Source organism: Typopeltis vanoorti, chromosome 11 (genome assembly GCF_054136105.1).
Source record: "Typopeltis vanoorti isolate ZY-2024b chromosome 11, IOZ_Tvanoo_1.0, whole genome shotgun sequence".
Classification (NCBI taxonomy): domain Eukaryota; kingdom Metazoa; phylum Arthropoda; class Arachnida; order Uropygi; family Thelyphonidae; genus Typopeltis; species Typopeltis vanoorti.
The window spans coordinates 86,311,548-86,331,335 of record NC_143559.1 but is presented as its reverse complement, the minus strand read 5'-3'; the positions used below and the strand labels follow the sequence as shown (position 1 = coordinate 86,331,335).

Here is a 19,788-nt window from a genome sequence, read left to right as displayed (position 1 = left end):
ACAAACTGGGAGGTATGCTACCATAGTTAGGGTAGTATACTTCCCAGTTTGTCCACAACACAAGCTGCAAGAAAATGAACTTTCTACTCAACTGAAATAAAGAGTAAGAGGACGTGATCCTTAGGAGAGCAGATAGGATATTTGAAAGGAATGCAGAAATTATATTCTTTAAAGTTCTGACTATTTTTTTTTACTGAGATGTCCCTTTCTGACAACTTTACTTAAAAGACCCCCCCCCCCCCCCCCGAACATCAATGATATCTTCAATTTTCCATCCATATTGTTTACTTCACTTGAAACGACTCCATTTCAGAAAACGTGCTCTTGATACTGCTGTGCTGCCATTCTCAAATCTGTCCGGCTAAGATACAATGATGGTGTTCTCCATTTTGGCACATGGCTCAGGCACATTACACTTTCCTTCTCTACCTCAACAGCCAGCACCCAAAATCTAATTCACTATACAAAATACAACAGTCTATTCTAAACATTCTAATCACACATCTTTTCAAGAGATCTCTTTCTTTCTTGGTTAAATAGATAATCTACACAAACTTTCTCATCCCCAACAATATGACATTATAAAAACTCTTATTAATAGAGGCTCCAACTTCTGTATCAACTGGGCTTCCCCTCAGCTGAACTCTCCTGTATTCACAGTACTTTCCTATCCAATGGCTACAATATCAAAAAGATATTGTAGCCATTGTAACCAATATAACAAAATAATTATCCTTCCTATCAATTTACATCTTCAGCTTACAGCAATTTCCCTACATCTGGAGCACCTCAGAAAAAAACAGCCAGAACTTAAAAGAAATATAATCTCTGCACTGCATTTAATCTCATATGATATAAATATTATCCAGTCCCCATTCTGTTCAGATGTGTACAATATTATGAACAAACCTGGGAGATCTTCTAACTATCTTGAAGAACACAAGAAATACATCTGCTGCTACAACTACAGTCAGATCTAGCTAGCCATGCCTTGGACACCTTGCAGAGAATCAAATGGGAAAAACTACTATGCTACTCTAAAAAAGTTCTTTTAAGTTTATATTTGCTGCAGTGAATGCAGCAATATAAACTTTAAAGAACTTTTTTTTAAAATCAGCAGCAGATTTAAAAAATCAACCAGATTCAAATAAATACGGTTTTGTTTTGAAACTTTGCAAGATATGGGAAACAATAAGTCATAGGCCTTCTATCAAACAACTAAGGCTAGCTACACCACCCACTGTAGGTATCCTTTCTTAGAACTTGAGACTTATAGCCTAACATCTTCCACTTATTGTTTGTGTGTGTGTGTGTGTGTGTTATTACAATTTTTATATCGTATCCCAGATGATGCCACTGTGACAGAGTCAAAATCCTGGAACTATTTATGTAACAGTCTCATTGAGTATTCCATCAAATGTTTTAACAAAGTCCACCAATATCACTGTGTAGCTGTTTCCTTTATCCAACTAAGTGTCACATTTTACTACAAAAAAGTATATTCCTGAATTCTGCTTATGACCAACTTCTCCAGTGCTTTTGCAACCACTCCAGATATAATGATCAGTCTATAACCTGGGTTCCCAACCTGTGGGTCACGATCCCCAAGGGAAATCGTAAAGTGTTTCATGGAGATCACCACAGTTATTTTTAGCTGCAATTATTTTTATAGAAAATTTCACCATGAAGGTTGTGAATACACTGTATTATTCTACTAGTGGTTGTAATACTGATTTTTGATAAATGAAGGAAAGTGACTTAAAGTTCACCATTGCAGATACTTAAAATATATCAAATATATTAAATATGAAAATTTAATATGTTCATACATATTAAACACTATATTATTTTAATTATTTGCTATGGCGAGCCTTTGATATTTTTTCAAATTTTGGCTGCAGTGGCCCTTGATTCACTCCTTAAAAATAAAATATACAAATGCAGTGTTATTATTAAGATAAAATTCCATATTACAAATAGTAAACTGAAAAAATATTCACTATGATGCAAAATTCAATATCAAAATTCATTTTTGAATAACAGATTATCAAATATGGAGCATCGAATAAATGAGTTGCTCTCTTAACGCAGTTGAAGATCACCCTGTATGTTTTGCTGATGCCACCATGTTTGCAATGATTTATTCAATGATGTCTGTAATGGGCAGTCTAACGCAAACTAGTGAAAACTTAGTTCGTTAGTCAACAAATTTTAGTTGGTGCTTCTTCATATCAAAACAAAGGTAAGAAACAGACTGGATGTTTAGGATGACATGAGTTTGGTTATACCAAACACTCAGCTGAGAATTTTGAAGCTGGTTGCCCAGACGCAAGTATGCTAGGTCAATTAAATATTAGGTTAGAATTATATTCTGAAAGATCTATTTTTAATGTTTTTTTTTTTTTTTTTTTTTTTTTTTTTTTTTTTTTTTTAACCATATCAAAAACGTCTTTTTATGCAAATGTGGTGGGGGGTTGCAGGTCACTTGGCTATTATAAAAAGGAGTTGTGACTCAAAAAAGATTGGAAAACACTGGTCTATAATTTGCTACTTTTGTATGTTTTGGTGCCTACTTCAAGCAAATCAAACTATTTTGTCTTTTTCTTACTCCCATGTGACCTTACCAGAGCTGAAACTTACCTGCCTTTGTAAATTTTGCAACACACAGGCTAATATTCCTATTTAATCACCATAGCCATACATGAAATATACTAATTGTCTCACTTCATCAATCTCTATTCACATATCAGTCTCGTCTCTGCCAGGTCTACCACTGCAATATCTTCATCTGGATGGCACACTTAACTCAAATACTGTTGTCTGCTTCTGTTATCTTCCTGCCTTCAACATCTAATAAAGATATCATTCCATAATTATTTTTCCTCTTATTTGCCATTATTGAAAGAACTCTTTGGGATTTACTTTGGCCTGTATAGCTAATTTCCTCTTATAATCTGATTTTGTTTTCCTTACCATGCTGGTCACATTCTTGCCTGTGCTTTGGAACTGCTCACTGATTGATGAACACTCTTTTCCTTAGCCAGTGTTCAACAATTTATGCAAGATGCTACTTATCGTGAAAAAAAAATTCTCACCCAATACCCTCCATATCTGTATAGACAATTTTTTAAATGACACATCCCATAAAGTGATTGATGGTGGTGTGTCGTTTGGAGAACATTTTTTCTGTGCAAAAACCATCCTAGAAGTCAATAAATAACAAGAACAGAAAACACAGTAAAATTTTTTTTTTTTTTTTGAAAATATAATTTGATACAATAACTTTTTTTACTAGACTGGCTCTTCAAATCACACCTATCCTTTCGTGCTTTCTTAAAGTTAAAAAAAAGTTTTCTTCAGAAGGGTATTTTTTATTTAATAAAAATATTCTGTTCTGTCCAGTCTACAGCTACTTGCCAGCTGACAAAATCCGCTTGCCACAGGTGAGTGGGTGAGCGTATTTGTCAAGCCCTATATATCCTCCACAAAACATTCTTCTTCTTTTGCAGTTCCAGCTTTATTGTTGCTACTCACCTCCTATGTGATTTCTCTCCCTGTCTCTAAGGTATACAAATCCTTTCAATTCTTCACCGTGACCATCTCCCATGCACTTTTAAATCTGCCTCTTATGTTTGTTAAAATCATATGCTCTACAGTTCCATGCACATCCTTTCTTAACTGAAAGTTCCACATGTTTGGAAATGTCCCAGGTAAATACTATGATTATTCTTTCCAGTAAGAGGGAACCAGCTAATGTAGCAACCTTGGTTATAATCAAATCATCCAATGCTATCACAGATATGGCATTCCCAAACCTCAAAAAGTCCTTTCTGAAAATGAAATGTGATCATCATTTCAGGTAATGATGATTACCTAAAACAGGTAATCATCTCTAAATAACTGTATAAATTCGATTTCCAGCTTCTAATCTATGTACCTCTACCTGAAGTCTACCATAATACTTACTTGCTATGAACTGTCTGAAATGATAGTGCTGATTTGCCAATGCACACTGTCCATATCTTTCTTGTAGCAATTGAAATACAGAAGCAAACAACTAAATAATTTGTTCAGCTGGCTTCTATCTCACATTATGTAGCAGGGGGTGGCCACAACGTGGCTCGAGAGCCGCATGCAACTCACGTCCACACGCCACGCGGCTCTTCACACTCTACAAGGAAAAAATAAACAAAAAGAGAAAAGGGGACAACAAAAAAGAGGAACAAAATTTAAAAGAGAGAGAGAGAGAAAAGAGAGAAACAGGGTTAATAAAAATTACTGTAATAAAAAAGTTTAATTCGAAACACATTAAATGAAGTTTACTTTGAACATTTTCTCAGCAAGCTCCTTAAAATTAGCCATGTAATTAGGCAAAGCAGTTCTTACAAGCTCATTCACCACTTAAAACAGACCTATATTTAGATTTAATAAATTGTAACTAATGTGTTGTGGCAGGCAGGAATAGCTTCTGCATCCCCACCTCACCATGCACACGCACGCACACTTACTCCCATACCATCGCATCGATCAAAGGTTGCAGCTCTTCAAAGACTTACAGGAATTATTTTGACTCCTAAAGGACGTATAGATGGCAATCCCTGCTATATAGCCTCAAATACATAGTCTTTTACATGTCCTCCCTGTTATACTTCCAGTCTTTTTTGGTGATGATTTTGCTATTTCAACAGAAATATTCCTCTCTCATATGCTTCTGGCATTAGTACAGTCAGTCCTCAAATTTATGATGTATGCAATTTACAAATACTCATGGAAACCTCCCATTAACAGTTCATCAAAATACCACCTTACTCCTGCCACCCATGGGCCAGGGTGTTATTGCTGTCTTCAAAGCATATGATTTAAGAAACACTTTTGCTCAGGCTATTGCTGCCACTGAGGGTGAAAAAACCCATAGACTTTTGGAAGAATATAATATTATGTAGATACGTCATGAATGAAGCGACAGCACCACTTTTGGGTCTGGCTCTCACTGATGAGACCTCAATAAAGGTCGAAACTGGTCTGGGTAGTGGCCCTTCCCTTAATGAATAGCATTATACATGTCTGCAAGGAGATGTGCTTTGCATTATGGGAGATATTAAGACAAGGAGTGATGAGAGCTTGGTCCACCTTTACCACGAGTTGCCTCAGTCTTGAAGATACTTCAGGTGCAAACTTTGTTTGCTTACACTTGGATAAAGGATTAAACTAAATTTATTATAGTCTAACCAAGTGGGAAAAAAACTTCCATTACATTTATATTTTTTTTTAATTTTTTAATCATAAAAAATTAGAATTTTTTAAATTATATTTATTAAAATCCAAAATTCAATAATTGTACTCTATCAAATTAACACAATACCTATCTACATCTCCTTTAAACCTATTCACAACCACCTCTGGCAATCCTTTACACTTATTTGCCACCCTCTCTCAGTAAAGAACCTAGTCCACACACTCTTACTAACCACACTCTTAGACAACTTCCATGTGTTCTAAGAGTGTGATTAGCAAGGTCAATAAGTTGCTAAAGTGATTCTTTTGTGTCAATCTTATAGAATCACTTTAGAAACTTATATGCGAGTGGTCTGAAAAGTTCTCAGCCTCGACCACAGATAGCAACATTGTCGGCAAGATTTTTTTTACTTTCTAAGGTGGTACATCTGCCATAAGCATCCATGTGAAATTGAAAGTCATTCTATCAAGTATTTTGTTTTATACAGCTGTCTGAAGCAAAAGTTTGTCTGTATTCCTTGAAATGGATAAAATTGAGTATCATGCAGTTACAAAATTCTTTGTAAAAGAAGGTTTAATACCAAAAGGAATTAATTCGAGCCTCTTCTTCTTCTTCATTTTCAACAATTAAGAAATGGGCTGCCGAGTTTAAATGTGGCCGTACCACCCTTGAAGATGATCCACATGAAGGACATCCAAAAAGTGTAACACCAGAAATCACTAATCAAGTGCACGATATGGTAGTGGATGACCGGCAAGTCAAAGTGCATGAAATTGCTGAGACTACAGGCATTTCAAAAGAACATGTAGAATATATTTTGCATGAAGAATTGCAAATAAAAAAGCTTTGTGCAAGATAGGCGCTGTGGTTGCTCACAGCAGATCAAAAACACACTCACATGAAAATCTCTGAACAGTGCTTAGAGCGTTTTAATAAGAATAAAACTGATTTTGTGTGTCGATTTATTACTATGGATGAGACTTGGATTCACAATTATACACCAGAATCCAAACAGCAGTCAAAACAGTGGACAGTAGCCGGTTGTTCAGTGCCAACAAAGACAAAGTCGGTTCCATCAGCAGGAAAGGTCATGGTATCGGTGTTTTGGGATACTAAAGGCATTTTGTTTATTAATTATCTTGAAAAGGGTAAAACAATAACCGATGAATATTATTCCAATCTTTTAACCAGATTAGACGAAAAAATTCGTGAGAAAAGACCCGGTTTGCAGAAGAAAAAAATCATCTTTCATCAGGACAACGCACCTGCCCACAAAAGTGTTTTGGCAATGGGAAAATTAAGGGATCTGCACTATGAATTGTTGGAACCCTATTCCCCAGATTTGGCTCCCTCTGACTTCTATTTCTTCCCAAAAACTAAAACTCTTCCTCACTTGTCAGCATTTTTCTTTGAATTCAAGAAGTGATTGCAGCTGTAGAAGGGTATTTTGCAGATCTTACTGAGAACCACTACAGGGATGGGATAATGGTGCTCTAGTATCACTGGAATAAATGTATTAGTTTTAAGGGAAATTATGTTGACAAATAAAAATAATTTTGAAATTATAGATTCGTTTTTTCATTGTTAGGCTGAGAACTTTTCAGATTACCCTAGTAAGTTTATCATAAGTTGATAAACTCTGCAACACACACACATCCTCATATGGAACATTCCACAGACCTGTCACCAGCTTGGTCACCTATCTCTAAATCCTCTCCACCACCTTCTGATCCCTAAGAAATGCAGGCAGCCAAATCTGTGCACAGTAGTCAACATGTGGCTGAATCATAAAGCCTTATAAATAGGGATAATAACCTCTCTACCTTTTCTTGTCAATGTTTTCTTCAGCATTCAAGTAATCCTCTGAGCTGTTTTGCCAACTGTTGCAATATTGAATTTCAAATTTCTATCTACCATCATCCTAAGATCCCTAGACTCATCAATTTCCTGTAAACTAGTAACATCAACATGATATGAAGAATGTAATCATTTCATCCCAAAGCATATTACCTTACAATGAATTGATAACCACTGTCCTTTGCCCACACTGTCAATTTATTTAAATCATCCTAGCCACATTGTCTTTATCAACTATTGCTCTCCCTAGTTTTGAACCATTGGCAACAACTGAATATCTCCCTTCAAATCTTCCGCTATATCATTAATGCACACAAATTAAAGAGTAATGGTCCTAGTACAGAGCCCTGGGACATTTTACTGGTCACCCTCATTTGCCTCGATTCCACTCCACCATAGCATACCATACACCATGGGTGTCCAAACCTTTTGGCTTGCCTGAGCCACACTGAGTAAAGAGGAATTGTCTTGGGACGCATATAAAATGTATAATACAGTTAATATATATACATAAAAAAACTTCCTTTACTTTTATTTTTTATTATAATATTTAAAAAAAGGGGGCAGCATAAACACAAAACTAGTCAGATATTTGGCCTTGTTTATGTGAAACCAATGCATCAATGTCTGGATTGATGGAAGTGGTTGCAATTTATAGTGAGCTCTCAAGGTTCTCATCAGAAATTTTTGATCTACTTTACTCTTCATATACTTCATTCTTGAAAATAGTTGTTCACAAATATACGTACTACCAAAAAGCAATGACATTAATAAAGTGCGATTTGTGAAGCAAAGGATATTTTTCTCTGGGAAGATAAGCTTATAAAATTCTAGCAAAGAGGCATGATCAAATTTTTCTCTGAGTCGAATATCTGATTGCAACTCTATACATCCCATTTGAAAATTCGAAGATAATGTATTTATATCAACTGAAAATGGAGTCGCAGATATACAAACAAATTTTATAACTTTTTCTGAAAATCTTGAAACCTATTCTCAAATTCCTGTATTAAAATGGAAAGAAAGACAGCATATTTTTCTCATCACATAATAATGTTAGAAGTTTAAGATCTTATCAGGTCGCATTATTAACAGTCCAGGGCTGCATGCAGCCCGCAAGTTGGATACCCCTGCCAAACACTATCCTCTGTCTATCAGCTGCCCCCTTTTCCATGCCACAACCTCATATCCATTCAAATTTGCTTTAACTTATGTTAATAGTTTTTCATGTGGTATTCTGTCAAATACCTTTGTAAAGGCCAGCGGTTTCAAGGTGTAGCCATTTCCTTTATCCAATGCTGCTGCTGTCACCTTATAAAATGTGAAAAAATTACCGAGGCAAGACCTACCTGACCTCATTATATTTACAGTAAGCAAGTGTGTGTGTGTGTGGGAGGGGGGGGGAATTAAATATAAACACAAATTTAAAGTGACTTATATGTTACCTCTTGTAAGAACCCATGTCTGTCTCTCTTTTTATCTCTCTCTCATTGAAGAAACAATCAATAAGTCTCCCATCACACTGCGATTCTTTTTCTGTGGCATCCTTGCTCCATCACTATGGTGTTCTGAACTATTTACTCTGCTTGTGATCACACAAATTTTTGGGAAAGAAATGAAATCTAGGTAAGATTGATGGAAATCAATTTTGAGTAACAACCTGACCTCTTCTTGTGGTAACCTGTTATGCAATGATCACTCAGCTCATGATAATTTTCATTTTTATTGTTACCGCAAAACCTTTCAAATAATATCTCCAAAGAATTTGTGGACTTCTACTTTAGTGAGATTAATTTTTGAATTCTTCATCTTTTAACTTTTCAGTTTGGTTTCTGTCATCTTTGGAAATTATCATTTAGGTGCTAGACTGCTGGTCCGTTTTTGTCCAATGCTCTAACTGAAATAATGCTCTGTCTTTAACCTGCTGGTACACAAAAGGAGTACCAATGTTTCATAAATCCTCTTTGCATATCCAGTAATGTAATTACTCTTAGATAATTTTATAGATCGAGATCCCACTATTCACAAAAGAATAAAGTGTGCAAATTATTGAAAGAAAAAAAAAAAAACTAATTTCCTGACCTAAAGAAACAGCTAACTCAAGCCTTTCCATGTTAAACCACCCAGAATATATAGAGCACTTAAAATTCACAAACAAGGTGCACCCCTACTCCCTATTGTAGATAGCATACAGTTCCACATACAAACTTGCTAAACATTTAGCTAAACTACTACTAGACACTCTCACAATCAATTCTCCCTCCTTTGTAAAAAATTATGTCCACCTAATAAGTATTTCAGAAAACCATGCCTTAAAAAAGCTCAGACATAATGGTGAGTTTTGATATCACTTCGATATTCACAAATGTACTGTTAATTGAAACCCTTGATCTGCTAAAGTCGCACTCCCCCCTGATATATTTGAACTATTTAAATTCACAGTACATGTAGGTTATTTTACATGGAAAGGGAAAATATACAAACAATTAGATGGGACAGCAATGGCTCCCCTCTCCCCCACCCAGCCAATTTCTACACAGAACACATGGAAAAGCTAGCTACCAATACAGCATTGGCTGTATTGATAGCTAGAACCAGTGCATGCTATTTGGCCACATGGTCCAGATACATTAACTACATTCTTAGCACATTTAAATAGCCAACATCCAAAAATTCACTTTACAATGGAACCGGAAGCTAATGACTGTCTGCCCTTCCTGGATACGCTAATCACACATCTTCCAGATGGTTTCTTATAATTTTTTGGTTTATAAAAAACCTATGCATACAGGGAGATATTTGCACAAACAGTCACATCATCACCCATCTCAACAGTATGGTATCCTAAAAAACACTAACCCACAGAGTTAGAGTGATTTGTTTCAATGACAATGCTCTCACTGCTGAACTCACTCACTTATGTCACACCTTCTTAAGCAATGGCTATAATCCCCATAAGATAGAAAAAAATACTAAATGCTCCCCAGAATCCCCCCCCCACTGTCTACCACAGAAGGCTACAGCAGAACTGTCACCATCCCATACATTCAAGGCACATCTGAAAAGATATCTAGAGTGTCGAATTGGCAACTCTCATCCTTGGGTGAATGGATGTGATAAAGAATCTCTTCTTTATCACAACCAGGAGTCTATGAAGTGTCCTGTTCATGTGACCGAGCTTACTGTGGACAGACAGGAAGAACTGTTGACATCTGCCTTAGTGAAAAATACATCCGGCACTGTCATTATGGCAAGTCGGGTCTAGAAGCCCATGCTTCTAGACCATTATGTGTTCTATTATGTGTGTTATGTGTTCTTCATTTTCTTCCTCTGGGATGAAAAACCCTGCTGTCATCCCATGCAACCAGCTAACTCACCTTCACATGCCTTAGATACCCCTGCACACAGGATCAATTGGAAAAAAACAAAAGTGCTACACAGAAGTCATTATAAGTCAGAGAGATTGTTTTTGGAATCAACAGAAACCTTGTAACACACTCCAAACCTCAACAAGTAGGGTTGTATAAATTTGCCAAAAATTTGGGAGACAGTTATCTTAAAACCTAATTAATATCTACTTTCTCTCTCTCTCTGTTCTTTTTCTTTATTTTTAAACATAAATGGCACCTAATTAGGACTTTAGTCTTTGTGTTGTCTATTGCAATTGTTTAAACTAGTCCCATTGTTATGCCAGATTGTTGTTGTTTAGCCTACAGTGACAAACTGTTTTTATGCTCTGAAGATGCTGGATATAATACCAGTGAAATATCAGTAAATAAGTTAATAAATAGTATTATTTTCTTAGTCTGTGTTCTCATCAGTAATGTTAAAAATAAATTAACAAAACATACCATGCATTCTAATTGGCAATTTTCTACTTTATTAATCTATTAACTTCAACATTTTCCAGTCACCTTCATATACTTCTTGCATGTGAAAGAACTGCTTGTAATTATTATACAATGAGCAGTACTTAAACTTGTTCTTTCTATTCAATCAAGTGAGGTCTGCTGACACTTAAAAAATGGTTTCATTTTCCTTTCAGAACCGTAATACAACTGAATCATGCTCTAGCAAACACCATTATAATAATGGTGTTTGCTAGGACATGCTAGAAATTCACTCACTATAGAAAACTATCAAAATTTCTAACCAAAGCCCATTATTCATCTTCAAGAATATTCGCAACAAACTATTCCTGTGGTCAGTAAGTTTTCTATAGCAACAACCGATGGTATCTTGCAATGATGGCTGAATATCTAAATAGCAATGTACTTACTAGTCTTATGGTAATTTTAAGTATATTTATCAAATAAATATTTTATTCCCATTAAAAAAATTCAAAGCATCACTGATCCATAAGTTTTAAAAAAATATTACTCCAAAAGACCAGCAAATAGCTGGTCTTTTGGAGTAACTGCACATCTCGTAAAATTTATCAATTTTACGAGATGTGCAGTAAGCAGCTCTTATCAGCAATGAAGAATAAGTGAAATAGGTTAATATTCAGATATAAAAAAAAGAACTGCTATTTCATTTATTCTGTTAGTAGATTTTCATAAGACTTGCTTGTTTGTTATTAACAAAACCAAAAACTACTACTCCAAATTCATAATACACCTTTCTGAGGTAATCACTTTCTGTAACAAATACATCTGTTATTAGTTCCTTTAATAACAGATGTAAGATACCCCCCCCCCCACACACACACTAATAGCATATGCTGATGCCGCTTTATCTCTTAAAAACATTATTTAGGTAAGCAGGATTCACTTCAATCAATTCTTAGGCTGAGTGTAAGAAGCAATCAAGACTGACTCTTATAGCAGCCTAGAGTTGGGAAGATTGCTTGAATTATGGCCAATAAGAGTGTGGGGTCTGCATACTGTGTCTGTTAATCATCTGTGTTCTTTTGCTTTGAATGCTTTGTGAAGGAAACAAAATACAAAATTGCCTGGCAAGACTGGCAAAATTTAACTTCAGCTGAAAATCCATTATAAAGGTTCTGCATATCCTAGACTAGATACAAACTCATATCTTTTCAACTGCAGAGTATTGACATTACAGACTGAGATGCAACCTAGAGAAGATGGAGAAAAACCAAAGAGGAAAAGAAAAAATAATGCTAAATATCTACTTAAATACATGACACAGAACAGATAAAGAATACTATACAGACATGATTAGCCATTTTAATATGACAGGAATGTTTACATGATGCTAAGTTCCTTGATTGTGATAAAGCATGAGGCCTAGAATGTAAAGGAGAAAAGGTTAGAGTGAGAGAGAAAGAAACAGAATACAATTCATAAATGACAATATACAACAGATGGAATTATCACCAAAGCAGCTAAGGCTGTGAGGGAAGTGAATTATGTGTTCTTCATTTTCTTCCTCTGGGATGAAAAACCCTGCTGTCATCCCATGCAACAAGCTAACTTACCTTCACAGAAAGGAGAGTTTGCAAAAATTCATAAGCTTTTCCATTGCAATTTCCCTGCATTTTAGATAGGCGTGAAAGTTAGGCTCAGATCTTTCCAATAAAAAGTAGCAAATTGTATATTGTCGTAAAAGGCAGCATTACAGAATGCTCCAAAATACTGGCATGACTGAATTTGCAGTAAGTAACAAACTAAAGGTTTGAGATTAGTTATTATTGCCAAAATCAATGAAGAAGTGATTTTTAAAAAAAAGGTCTTTTTGACCTGCTGTGAGACCTCTTCATAAAAGTTTGTCAACAGGAAAATATACCTGAGGAATGGAGGGGAAAGTACTCTTGTCCCCCCATCTACAAGAGTAAAGGAGATGCCCAAGACTAAGAATTACAAAGGAATAAAGTTGATGTCCCATACAATGAAGATCCTAGAGAGGGTTCTTGATGGAAGACTAAGGAAGGAGGTGGAGATTGCAAAGGAGCAATTTGGTTTCATGTCTGGTCAATCGATGACAGATGCTATCTTTGGGTTACAACAGATGATGAAAAAGTTTCGAGAGAAGCAACAGAAGCTACACCTGGTTTTTATTGATCTGGAGAAAGTGTATGATAGAGTGCCAAGGCTAGAAGTCTGGAGGTGTTTGAGGGAGAAGAAGGTACCAGAAAAATATGTCAGGTTGGTGCGCAGGAGATGTACAGAAATGTGAAGACAAGAGTTCGAACCTGCCTGGGAGGGACAGAAAGTTTTCCAGTGACAGTTGGCTTGCATCAAGAGTCAGAATTAAGTCCGTTCCTGTTTAATATTGTGATGGAGGTGGTGACAGAGGAGGTGAGAGAAGACGCACCTTGGACTATATTGTATGCAGATGACATCGTGCTGTGCGCAGAATCAAGAGAAGAAGTGGCAGCTAAACTGGAAAGTTGGAGAAAAGTACTGGAAGAGAGAGATATGAGACTGAGCAGAAGTAAGACAGAGTATATGTGTTGCAATGTGCATGGCAACCAGGAGACAGATCTAGAGCTGGAAGGAGATGTCATCAGGAAGGTCAGTGACTTTAGGTACTTAGGTTCAACAATGAAGGAGGATGGTGAGGCTGAGAAGGAAGTGGGATGCAGGATACAAGCAGGATGGAAGAACTGGAGAGAGAGATGGCTGGAGTGCAATGCGATAAGAGGATGCCGATCAATCTAAAAGGCAACATCTACAGGACAGTAGTGAGACCAGCTATGACATATGCTATGGATACTGTGGCCCTGAGGAAAAATAACATCAGCAGGATGGAGGCAGCGGAGATGAGAATGCGTAGGTGGATGTGCAGTGTGGCCAGAAAGGATCGTCTGAGAAATTACTATGCAAGGGGAACAGTGAAAGTTACGAACTTAGGAGCCACACTGGCTCCTAAAAAGGGAAACTGAGGAAAAAGAGGAAAAAGGGAAACTGAGATGGTTTGGTCATGTGATGAGGAGGGAGGAAGAGTAGGTGGGAAGAAAGGTCATGCAGATGGATGTGCAGGGGAGGAGGAAATGCAGACCTACTTAAGTGGGAAAAGCTGCAGAAGAAGTCTTTTAGTGATTTACATTTTATACTTATGTTAAGTTAAATCTGTACTGATTACTGAGTTTTATGCAGAAAGATTTAAGCCAAAAAAATAATAATTCAGATTCCCTTTTTCCTCTGAATGCCCTAAGATAAACTTCTACTGGAAAAAAAAAACAAAAAAACTCAAATTATGTAAATTTCATATTTATTTAAAAAGCCCATCATCATCAAATTCCTGCCATGTACCCTCAAGGGGTGTACAGGATATGATAGTAATACATGAAAAAAATTACATCATTACTAACTTCCTATCTATAATTTTCCTCCAAATCAGTCTGTTACTTGTCAAGACTCCAACATTATCAGATCTTATATTCCTATCATATAAGGCACTTTGTACCGTATCAATCCACCTATATCTTGGTCTTCCTCTGGGTCGCTTTCCTGCCAACCTGGCAGAGAACACTTGTTTTGCTAATCTTTCTTCACCCATTCTGTTTAAGTGACCATACCACTTGAGATTAGCTCTGCTAACACATTCCTGGATGTTGACAATGTCAAGGTCTTTCCTAATATTCTCGTTTTTAATATGATATTGCCATTGATGCCATCTGTTCATGCCTATAATCTTTCTCAGGACTCTCGTATCTGCCATTTGGTCAAGTGTTTTACTTCTGACCCAGCTCTCAGATCCATAAGTTAAAACTGGTTTGAAAACTGTCTTGTATACAGCTAATTTAGTGTTCCGACTAATTTCTCTCTTATTCCATATGAATTTATTATTCAATTGACTTCCTACCATGCCAACTTTGCTGATTCTGTTGTCTATTTCTATATTTAATTTACCATCTTCAGTAAAAATCGTGCCTAAGTAGCTGAAATGTTTCACTTGTTCCACAGGTTCTCCATTCACAACACAGTTGACATTTTCAATGATTCTGCCTATTTTCATTGTCTTTGTCTTTTTATTGCTGACCTTCATACCATATCTATTACAACAGCTGTTGAATTTAGTCAGAGAATCTTGCAGACTTGTAGCGGATTTATTTATTTATTTAAAAAGCTTGTTCTTTTAAATCTTTCTTACTCATGAAATAGAAGTTACATTAGGAGTCTCAATGATATCACAAAACTGAAAATAATCATCTTACAATAATAATAATACAGTTATCTGTTTCAAAGTGCCTTTTAAAAAGTGAGCCAAATGGCAAAAAACATAGAAAAAAGAATTTTAAATTCTGCTTGGAAACTATTAATTAACAGTATTACAGCTCATTTTTCTTACTAAATCTCACTGATTTAGATAATGATGTAAACAATGAATGTTAAATTTAAAAAAAATTAATGCATATATTAAAAATTCCACTTATATTATAAATATATTGAGAATATTACTTTAATTTTAAATTAAAAAATAAATGAACTCAAACCTTTGCAATTTTCTTTGCAATTTTAACTTTATCTTGCTTTTCCTTCTCTTTACTCTTTGATTTGTCTCCTTGAGCAGAACTATCCGCTTCTGCTGCTATTTAAAAATGTATTAGTATTATATCTAATTCAGAATAAACAAAATTAATTTTTAATGAAATAACAGTTCACTAATTTCACTACAAAACTTAGTATCAAAAAAGTAAAAAAATTAAACCAATCTATCAAGTTTTCTTTCTTAATTTCCTAAATATATGAAAAGAAAATTTCCAGGTTCAATACAAAAATTTAAAAACTCAAAACTTTAACTTAGAAATAGAATTTTCGGTTTTAGCTTTAATCTTATGAAAAGACAAAAATATGCATACCTGCTGCAGCTGCTGCTGCTGCAGCGGCTGCTGTAGCTTGAGCCATTCCTGATGAAGCTGAGGCAGAAGATGGTGCAGGAAGATAAGTCTGTTTCTCTCCATCCCAATATAGATACTGCTGGGTTTCAGAGTTATAATAGTATTGAGAATTGGCATCATAATATAAGCCTGTGGTTGGATCATAATAGTAACCTGAAGAGTCATCATATTGGTAAGTGGACACATCTGGCACAGGATACTTTTGATAAGTAACACCACTTACCACTACTGTACCCAGATTGGAAACTTGAGCCTAAGAACATTTTTAAGAATTTATATCTTAGTGATTGATTTTCAATCACACAAGTTTTCAAAATTTTAAAAATTAATTTAAAAAAATAAAATTCAAATATGAACTCTATGTCATTATTTGAGCTGAAGATTTAATTACTGCCACAGCTTAGCATTGGAAAGAGAAATATAAATTCAGAGCATGATCTTGAAATCTAAATATCACGAAATGCAAGTTTAAATACTATACCAAAATTTTCTTCAAAGGGTATTTGGCTACCAGTGCAATCATTTTAGGACAATTTTGAACACCTTGCCCTTACGAATCAAAGCAAATATGGAATACAATTTTTCTGACTTCCAGGCCAGATTTAGAATGATTGGGAGTACAACAGACTATATATTTACACTAAACATTATTGGAGAAAAAAATACATAGACATATTATTTTATTATGTTTTTTATTATTATTATTATTATTATTATTATTATTGTTCCGGGAAACTCCAAGGAGTCGACAGACTCATCGAGGAAGGCCCTAACATCATGTCAAGAACAACTATTCAACATTCACACAGTATCTATCATGCCTTGCCTTGAACTCATTCACGGTCGTAGCACCCACAACAGACTCTGGAGGCTTATTCTACTCATTTACCACTCTCCAAGTAAAGAACCTAGCTCTAACACCCTTGTCAACCATGCTCTTGCCCAGCTTCCATGCATGGCCCCTAGTCCTCCCACCACCAGTCATATTTTCAAAAATATCTTCTGGATCAATCTTATAAAAACCCTTCAGTAATTTGAATGTCTCAATCATATCACCCCTCCTTCGCCTATCGTCCAATTTCTGCAACCCACAAATCTTCAACCTATTCTCATAAGGTTCATTCCACAGACATGCTATCATCTTGGTCACTCGTCTCTGGACCCTCTCCACGTCCTCCCCATCACGAAGAAACCCTGGTGCCAAAACTGGGCACAGAAGTCCAGATGGGGTCTTATCAAGGCTCGATACAGAGGAACAACAACTTGTTCGTCTCTGCATGTTAAAGTATTTTTCAGAAGCCAAGTGATTTGGTGAGCTGTTTTAGTTACTTTTGCAATGTGCCCCCTAAACTTCAACTCCCTATCCACCAACACTCCCAAATCCCTGGCCTCATCAATCTCCTGGAGTATGGTTCAACCAATGCGATATACTGCTGCTATTCTTTTCACCCCAAAGTGCATAACCTTACACTTTGCCACATTAAACTGACATCCATTTTTCCTAGTCCAGTCCTCCAAACCATCCTGTAAAATTTTGACATCCTGTGCACTCACAATTGCTCTATCCAACTTTGCATCATCAGCAACCAAGTGAACACTTCCTCTCATATCCTTTCCAATATCATTGATGAACAAATTGAAAAGCAGTAGTCCAAGAACAGAGCCCTGCAGCACTCCACTAGTCACAAGACGTCTTTTAGACTCCACTCCTAAATAAACCACTCTCTGGTATCTCTCCTTCAACCACCTTCCTATCCATCTCACCAACCCTATATCTATCCCCATCTGCTCCAGTTTACTGATTAGGGTTCCATGTGGTATCCTATCAAAGGCCTTGGCAAGGTCAAGTAGTATCACTGTAAACCCATTACCCCTATCCAGTTCAGCCGTCACTGTGTTATAAAACGTGAGCAAGTTACTGAGGCATGATCTACCCTTCACAAAACCATGTTGTCCCCCATACAATATCCCATTTTCATCTATCCAATCCTGTATTCTTTTCTTGACTAATTTCTCTAAGACCTTGACAATGATTCCTGATATGCTAATCGGTCGGTAATTTACAACAGCAGTCTTGGAACCACCTTTATGCAGTGGAACTATTTTCCCCTCTTTCAACCCGCTCAGGACTAACCCAGACCCGAGACTCAAATTAAACAAAATGGTCAAGGATACTGACAATTCTTTAGCTGCTTCTCGTACAACATGAGCTGGTATACCATCCAATCCCACAGATGTATTGACATTGAGGTTATGCAATAGACTACTCACCTAAACTTCATTAACCACAATTCCCGTATCATCTACTGGTTTATTCGTTTCTGCAATGTCACCACCTGGATGATATACTCTTGCAAAGTGCTCACTCAGTAACTCAACTATCTCAACTGATTCAGTTACCTCCCTACCATCAGCATTCTTTAAAATCAATCTGCCATGTACATTTTTCCTTTTACTTGCTACATATCTAAAAAACTGTTTAGGATTCTCTTTAGCCTGCATGGCCAATGTTCTTTCGTAATCCTTTTTTGCTTTTCTTACCACACTCGTCACCCTTCTGGCCTGCGCTTTATACCGCTCATGTGCCTGCCGGTCACCCTTCTCCTTAAATTCCCTCCATAGTTGTTTCTTTTTTTGCAGCTCAAGCTTAATGGTGTTATTCATCCATTTAACCCCTACTTGATTTATTATTCGGACTCTAGGTATACAGTCAGCCATTGCTTAATGCAAGCACTTCTTAACTACCTCCCATGCACTATCAACTTCTAGTCCTTGCAGTTGTACATGCCATGGCACTGAACCAATCAAACTCCTAAGCTTGTCATACTTTCCAGCCCGATAATTCCACATGTACCCTGTCTTAATTGAAAATTCTACACCTTTAGCCACCTCCCAAGTTAAGACCCTATGATCACTCTCACTGATTGGTGGCAATGTGGTCATATTTGTTACAGCCAAATCCTCAGATGTAATTACTAGGTCAAGCACTCTCTGACCCCTAGTATTTTCCATTACATGCTGTCGCAGATAGTTATCCCTTAATAACCGCATAAAATCCAGTTCCTTCCTTCCGTGTGTCCTCTCCTCACTCCAATCAATGCGACCATAGTTGAAATCTCCCATAATAATCACCCTCCTTCCACCCATTTCTTCTATTTGCTTGTGCATACTGTCACCACCATCTTTTCCATCACCTGGTCTATAGCAGCACCCAATTGTATATTTAGTTCTGCTAGCCACAATCTCACACCAAATGGCCTCAAATGTGCTCTTTTCTCTATCCTGCAATTCAACTTCTCTTCTCCTTGGCTGGAGCTCATCAGCTATCATCAACAATACTCCTCCCCCCATTTTATTCTCTCTGTCATTCCTGAACACACTATACCCATCACATTCAATCCCACTAGTTATATCATCCAGTCAGCGATGTTTCACTAATACCTATAACCTGTGGTCTGGAAGTGCCAAACATGGCCAAAAACTCTTCCTTCTTGTTCCTAATACTCCTAGTATTAGTGTACATGAATTTAAGACCCCCATTAGCCTCAATCCTACCTTGATGCCTTATATTAACTATCCCACTCAGATTTGTTGTCCTTATTTGCTCTGGCATATTATATTCATTCTTACATTCAACTGCCTCCCTAAGGACTGTATATCTACTCCCCCCCCCCCCCCCTTAACAAATCTAGTTTCCCTGAATTGGCACATCCACTACATTCAGCAACACTTTCTCAAGTCTTCTTACACTGTAACCATTCAAATGCAAGCCATCCATCTTATACAGATCCTTTCGCCCATCAAACTCACTCCACACGTCCACAAATTCCACACCACTCGTCATACATAACCCATGCATAAAGTCATTTGCAATTATGGCCCTCCT

The 19,788-nt window shown here is 36.5% G+C and overlaps 1 protein-coding gene across 3 annotated transcripts in view; it reads right to left on the bottom strand.

The window, feature by feature from the left end:
• The window catches only part of LOC150101823 (RNA-binding protein 5-like), a 455,027-nt gene that overhangs the window by 143,442 nt on the left and 291,797 nt on the right, over positions 1-19,788 (bottom strand). For 2 of the 3 annotated variants that reach the window (XR_016549043.1, XM_090400660.1), the window contains exons 17-18: positions 15,864-16,155; positions 15,498-15,592 (exon numbers count right to left, since the gene is read on the bottom strand). Coding sequence is in view for 2 of the 3 variants with exons in the window: in XM_090400660.1 (XP_090256786.1) it covers positions 15,498-15,592; positions 15,864-16,155 (387 nt within the window). In the remaining variant the exon portion in view is untranslated. The remainder of the gene's footprint in view (positions 1-15,497; positions 15,593-15,863; positions 16,156-19,788) is intronic. The other variant, XM_090400661.1, reaches the window with a different exon arrangement.